This window comes from Monodelphis domestica, chromosome 1, assembly GCF_027887165.1.
Source record: "Monodelphis domestica isolate mMonDom1 chromosome 1, mMonDom1.pri, whole genome shotgun sequence".
NCBI lineage: Eukaryota > Metazoa > Chordata > Mammalia > Didelphimorphia > Didelphidae > Monodelphis > Monodelphis domestica.
Genome location: NC_077227.1, coordinates 597,661,479 through 597,670,249, shown reverse-complemented (window position 1 = coordinate 597,670,249; position 8,771 = coordinate 597,661,479). Strand labels below are relative to the sequence as shown.

Here is an 8,771-nt window from a genome sequence, read left to right as displayed (position 1 = left end):
TTTTACAAAGCAAGAATGAAGGTCCAGGAGGTAAGATGACTTGCCTACAGTCATGAGGGAGCAGAACTAGACCTGGAATGGTAGTCCTCCCAACTCTTCATCTAGCAGTCATGCCAGATACAAACCCAGGCCCACTTCCCTGTTGGTCTGCTAAAGGCAAAAATCTACCCATGCAAGTGGAACAAGATCTCAGTTGGGAAGGCATAGAGTTAAGGATAATCGGGTTCAACACCGCTAACAACTAGTATACCTGTCCTTTACCTTTGGGAGGGAAGAAGCTTAGGTATATTGGGATCTATGGTCATGATAAGGGGAGCTGTGTCCATTTGGAGATCCTCTGGTTAACTTAGCCCAAAGAACTCATTTTTAGTTTTAGTTGGTTCTATGGTGAGGTCTGGCTTACCTCAGTTGATCTAAAACAATTAGCTCCAATTCATCCCCTGAGATCCTTCAACCTGGAAACAAGCCAGAGTCATACTGTAAATGGGTCTGGTGCACTAGATCATTGACAAGTTCACTAATTCCCTAAACGATGAACCTCTAAGCCGTCTGGCCCAAGTTCTTCCTTACATGTAGCTTTGGAAGCTACTATTTTGCACTATGACCTCACACTAAGGTTACAGTCTACTAAGATATCCAGATTTTTTTTTAACTGATTAACCTCTATGCAGCCACAAGTCCCCCCTTTTGATATTAAAGAATTTATCTGTATTGGAATTTGTATTTTGCCTTATTAGGTTCATTTTTATTCGATTTGGCCCATTTTTCTGGTCTACTAGAACATTTTTGGAGCCTATCATCTTGTCTTATCTGCCAATTAAATGAGCACAACCTCAGAAGCCCTGTTCCACCTACCAACGTGCAAGTGCTAGGTCCTCCCATCCACAACCTACCTTGTCATTGTGTGCATAAGCCATCATTTGTGTACACACACACACACTCACTCAAATGCCTCCTCAAATAGAATATAAGCTTCCTAAGGGTAGAAATGATCTCATTTTCCTGTTATATCCAGCCTGTACCTTATAAAATACTTGGCAGATATAACTTGCTTCATAAATCCTGCCTTTGAGCACATCATTCCCCGGGCCTTGGACTTCAGTTTCCTTCACTAAAAAATGAGGGCATCAAACGACATAGCCTCTGAAATCCCCTCCAGGCAGACCGAGGAGCCTGTGATTGGAATGCTGGTTAATTGATCTGTGCCAGTGGATTGCAAAGTACAGGCTGGAGATTCCTGGAGTCCTTAAGACCCTTTCAGAGGGCCTGTAAGGTCAAAACTATTTTCATGAAAATACTAAGATTATTAACTAATAATATGGTAAATTTCCAGAGACATAATCCACATAAGCAAAAGTTCTGTGTGTGTGTGTGTGTGTGTGTGTGTAGCTCCATGTTTAAGAGGACAGAAGAATGGGGGAGCAAAGTGGCTCAGTGGTTAAAGTGCCAGGCCTAGAGACAGGACATTCTGGGTTCAAATCTGGCCTCAGACACTTCCTAGCTTTGTGACCCTGGGCAAGTCACTTAACCCCCATTGCCTACTCCTTACCATTCTTCTGCCTTGGAACCAACACACCTAGTACAGATTCTAAGACAGAAGGTAAGGTTTTAAAATGAAAAAAAAATTTAAAAAGTGTAGAGTAGTGCTGAGATCCAAAGGTCCAAGAACCAGTGACTTAAGTTATTGTTTAAAAAAAAGGTAAAACATCACAGAACCAAGGACATATCCCAGAAGTACTCCACTAGAAATTTCAAGTTGACACCAAATTATTAATGACTGCCCTTCCGGTTCAGTTATGGTAAAGACTATATTAAAAAAATGTCACTCTTCCCCTCATCTACCAGTCTAGTTAACCTGTCCAAAACAAACACAATATAGTTGGACTTGGGAGTTGGGAAGAAATGAATTCATTGTTTTAGCCACTTAATAGGCTGTGTGTTCCTGGGCAAGTCACAGCCTCTATTAGCCTCAATTGTAAAGTTGAGATAATAAGAGCAACTATTTCTCAATTTGTTTTTTTTTTAAAGGATCTAATGAAATATGTAAAGTGCTTTGCTAATCTAAATGTTAGCTATTATTGTTAAATTAACTATCTCTGGAATGATTGGCTCTTTCCATTAAGCTATGGCCACCATTTTTTTTCAAGATGTTCACCAAACATATGCCCCAGTAGATAAATAGTCACAGGACATGAACAAGCTATTTTCAAAGAAATAAATCCAAGCTATCGGGATGGACAATCTCATGGGGGAAAAGGCGGGGTGTGGGTGGGGGGGTTGGGAAGAATCTCTAGGGAACCAAGATGGTGGAGTAAAGGCAAAGACTCTACGGAGTTCCTCCAAATTATCCTCCATACAACTTTAAAATTATGCCTAAAACAAGTTCTGGAGGAAAAAGCCAACCAATGGATGGGGTAAAAAAAGCTAACCAGCCGAAGACAACTTAGAAAACCAAACTAGAAAAATGGGAAAGGACACAATGAGGAAAAGTCAAACTTCTTAGATATGGCCAAAGAAGAATTTTGGTTTTATTTAGGTGCTGTTGGTCACGTGATGCAAACGATAGAATAGTACAATAGTTTAGTTTATTATACAGTATAAATCATTAACATTTTTACAGTTCATTACATTGTCTTTGGATTTTTAACTCTCGGTTGACGCATACAAAGTCAACATATGCCCCAAATCTGAAGAGCCCATCTCTATATACAAAGCCACCACATTTACAAAAATCCACACGGAGAAAGATAAGGCTCAGGCCTCTCCCCACACAATTACAGTTAGTGTCAGTAACAAAGAAGGAAGGACTCATGGACCACTGTGTGGATTCAGGATAAAAACAGGGAGCTGAGGGTCCAGCCCCCACCCCTGCCTCAGCTTATCTGTTCTGTTGGAAAACTCCACCACAACCTCCATAAACCTGCCCTGAGGGCCAGAGAGGAAGGGGGCCTGCGAGGGTCCCCCGGCCCAAACACTGCACAGACACAGGAGGCAGCAGGACCTTCCCAGGGAAAGGGGGGGGCACTAGGGACAGCTCGAAGCTGGGGGGAGGCGGGCCAGGAGGGCAGAAGCAGCGCCACTTTGTCAATCTCAGGCACGGACATAGTCTAGGATCAGGGAGTCAGCATTTAGGAGCATATAAGGGGGCATAGAACACGCGGCCCTTTCACACAGGGGGAAGAAAAGCAAAGAGAAGCAAGATGGCTTTCCATGTAAGAAGAGGCCATACCCGTCACTGTCCCGGGGTCGGCACCCCCTCTGCGCTCCCCCATCCCATGCCGTCATTCCTTCTCCTCCCTGCATGTCGCTGCCTCTCCCACCTACATCCCAGCTTTCAAACGGCCATTGTGAAACCCACCTCTGTAGACACTCCCATTTCCTTCTGGGAGAGGTCCCCAAATGGTCAGCATTGCCCTGTCCTTCCCTACCAAAAATGAATTCAATCCCAGAGAAATAAAGAAAAACAAACCAACCAAAAACCTTAAGAAAGGCCTTGAACATTTTTATCCTTTTACTTCCTTGAAATGAAATTTGTACATCGAAAACCCCAGCACACACCAGGAACTAAAACCGCGAGGATACGTAGGCGCTGGCGGACGCGCTGCCCGCTATCCTCTCAGCTCCGCCAACCCTCTCCGAGGCTAGACGTCCCAGGACATTCCCAGGTCCTCTTCTTACCCGATTCCCCCCAATAAAACTCCTGACGCTTCCAGGCACAATTAGGTATAGGATGAGTTTGTGGTTTTTCTGAACGGAGAAAACAAAGAGTCAATTAAACAGTTTTTAAAAACTGGTGATCAGAACCCAAAGAAATGGGCTGAGGATGGATCTCATTGCTAGAACGGCCTCAAGGAAAAATCACTTGAAAGACAAAGACATTTGGGCTCCTTTTGAGTTCCTCTCCCAATTCCCCGGCAGGGCCAGAACAGTAAAGGAAGTCACGGAGGGCCCCGGGTCCAGGAAGAGGATGTGGCACTCTGGGAGTGACATCGCTGCAAGGGCCACGGAGTCAGCGGTCCAGACAGCTGGGCGCAGGCCGCACGGGATCTGAACGAGAAGTGCCACTTTGCCCGCGGCCGGGACGGCACGTGAGGGAGAGGCGCAGAGCTCCTTCCACAGAGGCGTGCTGAGTCGCTAAGCGCCTCAGAGCAACGTGCGATGGTCCTGGGAGAGGGCCAGCGGGGAGGCGCTGACGAAGATCTTCTCTAACCCAGACGTCTCCTCCCCTGTAAAGTGCATCCAAGTCCCAGCCCAGGAAGAATTGAAGCGAGGCTGCCGCTGCGGCTCCGCCACCGTTGCGGGAAAGCTTACTAACGAGAAGCCTTCTGGGGGTCGCCGGGGTGCTTCGGGCCAAAAGGTCTCGAAGGGTTTCCAAGCAAGAATGAGGCCTGTGGGGGCACGTGTGTGGGGGAGCTGGGGAAGGCAGAGGGGCGGGCGCCGGCCGCGGGGCAGGGGAGGAGCCCAGGACCCACACAGCGCGGCACATCTCCGTACACACTTGTCAGCGATTCTACCACCCAGCTTTGGTCTTCACGGAACAGAGGGCAACAAAGAGGGTTCGGAAACTCCTATTTGGCTGATGGCAGGAACAAAACAGAACGAAACTAAGAGGCGGAACCGGGCCACCATCACGGCGCGGCGGCCTTCCCCCGGGGAGCCCCTTCCCAGCTGGGGGAGCGAGGGGGCAGCTTCCTGGGGCTCAGGCTCTCGCCCCTTTCCCCAGAGAACCGTCCTCCTGCCCAGGGAAGCCCCACAGTTTTGTTGAAGGAAATGGGAAGAGAATCTTGACCCAAAGTAAGATTTTAAAAACGACTTCGGTGGTGGGAAGGTCAAGTGGGGCATCGGGACCAGCAGGGACAGCCCCATGTCTGATGCCGGTGGCCGGAGGCCACAGAGAGGCCAGTCTCCCAGGCAGGGCTGCCCGAAGCAGGGATTCTTTTTCTTTGTTTTAACCCTCACCTTCCATCTTAGAATCAATACTATGTATAGGTTCCAAGGCAGAAGAACGTTAAGGGCTGGGCAATGGGGGTTAAGGGACTTGCCCAGGGTCACCCAGCTGGGACCTGAGGCCAGATTTAAACTCAGGACCCCCCACCTCCGTCTAGGCCCGGCTCTCCATCCACTGAGCCACCCAGCCACCCCCCCAAAGCAGGGCTTGTGAGAAGACAAGGGGCTTGGGAAAAGGAAAGCTGCACCATGTGGTGGAGGGTGGTACAAGCAGGGGCCTCCGCCTGACAAGACTCTTCTTGGGACCAGCGGAAGTGGGGGAGATCACCGGCCTCGGACAGTCTGGCAGTTTCCCTGTGGCCTCCTCCCTCTGGAGCTGACAGGGGGCCCTGCACAGTGACGGACGCTGCACTGGTCAGTGGATGCGGCCAAAGGCCTGGAGTTTAAGGGGTGACTCAAGGGCCGGTGGATCGGGTGCCCAGGAGGCCCGGGTCCTGGTGGCCTCCCACAACTCCCCGGCCTCCTTCCTCATCGGTACTGGAGTCCCGCCTCAGGCCATCCTGGTCCCTTTCAGGTTTAACATCCGACTCCCTTTTTCTCGGCTCTGGATGTTGCCAAGATGGACCTCCAAGCAATCAGGGTAGCCGGTCAGTGCCGCTGGCGTGTGAGCAGGAGCCTCGGGGGACGCCGGCCGCTCCGGGAAGGAGGCCGCTAAGGCACAGGCGGCCGGACGGGCAGCCTCCATTAGGCCCTTAAAGGCCAAGAGCCGCAGATCCCACGTGGTGATCCGGACCTTCTGGACACAAAGTTTTGTGCTTCAGCCTGTGTTGTGACAAGTATTTACACCATCCTCAGCCCAATGTACCTCAGGCAGAGGGATCAGGAGAGGGAAAGGCAAAACGCTTGGAAAACAGCTGATTGTTAAAGCAGTTTAATTTAAGGCAGTGTTGCAAGCAATTACTAGGATTTTAATTAATGGAAGTTAATTAATCTTAAGCATCTTCACAGGGCATCACCCAGCTCTTTAACGAGTGTCTGGATCGTGAGTGCCGCGACCGCGTCTCCCCTCCCTCTGAAAGGCAGATCCGGGGAGGCGGCCGGCTCCCCTGCTGCCCACCCCTCCTTTGTTGCTCTCGGCCGCTCCCTGCCAACATGCCGGCGGGAGCCTTCGGGGTCCTGCCGTCCAGCCCCATTACTTGACAGGAAGTCCCCGAGGAGCACCCTCTCGCTTCACAGAAGAAGGAAGCCAAGGGAGGCACAAGTGGAACGGTTTGCCCCAGGTCCGTCCGGTGGCGGCAGCCAAAGCTAGAGCCCTGCGTGAGACGGAAGGGCCTGGCAGGGCTCCTGACCACCTTCCCCATCCCCGTCCCCGGAAGGTGTCCGCGCACGCTCTCACAGGGCCAAGGAGCCCATAAAACCAAAAGGATGGAGGCGGCTCAGAATCCGCTATTTGTTCCTTCACCTTCCCCAACTGAAGCGGGGACGGAAGTGCCAGCTCCACGGGGGCTGCGTTCCGGCAGCACCTGGAAGCTGCTGTTTGCCTCCCTGTTGTGGGGATCCCAGGTCGCCCCAGAGAACGTCTATGAGGAAAAGAGAGGCCAGGACGGGTCCCGGCAGCTGCGGCCCAGGGAAGCCGGGCGCCTCTTCTCCGGAGGCTCTGTGGGCTATATTCATGATGGAAAGAGATGCTGACCTCGACTCAGGTCAGTGAAAATAAGGAGCTTTTTCGAGCCGACACCCCGGACGTCCTAAATCTTAGCACCAGGGAAGGGTCCCACTAAAGGCACGCATAGAGAAAATGCCCTCGCACACGCCAGCCGGCTAACTGGGGAGTTATCAAGGCCGGGTCAGGACCCTTCCTGGGACTGCCACAAAACATCCGGGTCATTTAGTGTTTAGCATTTTGTGAAAGTAGTTTTGCTTCCATTTCATTCGAGTAAGGCCACTTGTGTGTCTGAAAATGAAGTCGGGCTCCTCGGAGGTGCCCAGAGCCAGGAGCCCCCCGGACGAGGCCGGCTGCTCCCCACGCAGGCTCTGCGCACGAGGGAGCTGAAGGCACCTGGGTCTACGGAAGGCAGTGAAAGATTGTAGCTCGCACATTATTTAGGATTAAAAATCGTAATAAATACAAATAAATACTATCCAAACACTCTGTTAAGGGCATTGCTGGGAAACAAAACAGTCTTCCAAGTTGAAGGCAAGGACATTCTTTTCAAACTATATACCCTGTAAGAGAAAGTAAGGAAAAGGGGGAGCAGGTAAGAGCCCCTGCACAGGGAAACACGGGGGGAGGGGGGGCGAGAGAGAGAACATTTGGGGGGTGGGGAGGGGTCCCAGAAAGGACACATTGGCCAAGGCCTGCAGGCAAACAACACCAGGAGCCTCGAGATCTCGGGCCAGCACCGGGGAGTCATTCTTTGGGGGAGGGAAAGGAGGCCTCAGTTTTAATTCTACTTAAAAAGAAGGGTTAATGGAATCACAAAAAATTAGAATTAATGTGTTAGCAGAAGCCCAGTAAGGGCAGGGTCAGAGACGAGCCCAGGCCTCCTTTCAGAACCTTCCCACCCTGCTGTTCAGGAGAGGCTTTCCTATTCTCCCGGCTTAGGAAAAAGTAGCTGCTGAAACCAGTTAAAACCCGGAGAAAAGACAGCCCGCTTCGTGCCCCTCACAGTGCTCCTATTTGAGCTCTCCCAGGAAGCCTGGGGGGGTTCCACCGGTTGAAAGGCAGGAGGTCAAGGCCAGAGCGGCTGTCCCCAGAGAGGGCCACGAGGGTGCACGGCGGCCATCAGAGGGCTCCAAAGGGGCCGGGGAAGAGCCTTCCCATGATCTTGCCAGTGAGTGCCTAGATGTGTCAGGAGCTCCTGGGGCCTTTCCGGGGGGCACAGAGCTGGCCGACAGGACTGCGCTTAACTGGCCCAGGATTTGCGGTTTTCTGCAGCTTTCTGGCTCCTCTCGGGCCTCAGTGCAGATCCCCCTTCGGCCTTGGCGAGGGCTGTCAATGAGGCCAAGTTGGAGGCCGAGCCGGACAGGTTCCCGCTCTTGCGGTGCTCCACCGTCGCCCCTTGGAGCCTGAGGCCCGCGCTGCGCCTCCGGGCCGGCCCTGTGGCCTTCTTGATCCTGCCTGGCTTCACAAGGAGACCATAGCCAGGGTTGCATTTGAAGTACTGCTTTCCCCCAATGGAGCCATCATTCTTACCTTAGAGAAGAGCAAAGGAAAAAACAAAAAAAATGGACTTATTAGTTGCTGGGTGGTTTATCTTTCTACCTTCAAGCTGGGACAAACTCCTCAGCAACCCCTCCCTGCCTCCCTCTGCTAACAGCCCGCCACGACCTAACAGCCCCTCCTCAGGGACCCCTCATCCAGGCCGACCCATATAGAGCAGAGCCCTGGTGACGGTTCCTCCAGGGGCCCCCTTAGGACTCACCATGTTACCTGGCCACGAGCCCATGGAGGCAGTGAGCAGGGGAAAGCACAGGCCACCAGGGCCGGATGGCTAGGCGCCCCTTGACTGTGTGGCCCCCTGCCTGAGGAGTGCTGCCACCTCTCAGATGTGGACAGATACAGTGTGACTATCACACATGGACTAGATAATTCTGCCAACTTATTTCTATTATAATGAAAGACTCTTAAAGCTGGAAGCGGGGCCACTGAGTCATAGAACACACTTTCTCATTTTACAGAAAGGGAAACTGAGGTTCAGAGAAGGAAAACCACTTGGCTAAAGGAACACAGATTTCACTTGCATCTTGCAGTTAAATATTTCTCCTGGCCAATATGGAGTGAAAATTTTAAGATTAGTAGATTTTTAAAATTGATTAACTGG

The 8,771-nt window shown here is 51.4% G+C and overlaps 1 protein-coding gene across 1 annotated transcript in view; it reads right to left on the bottom strand.

The window, feature by feature from the left end:
* Window positions 1–2,504: 2,504 nt before the first annotated feature.
* The window catches only part of KIF13B (kinesin family member 13B), a 267,035-nt gene continuing 260,768 nt past the window's right edge, over window positions 2,505–8,771 (bottom strand). The window contains exon 40 of the mRNA XM_056813715.1: window positions 2,505–8,143. Coding sequence (XP_056669693.1) covers window positions 7,854–8,143 — 290 coding nt within the window. The 3' untranslated portion in view covers window positions 2,505–7,853. The remainder of the gene's footprint in view (window positions 8,144–8,771) is intronic.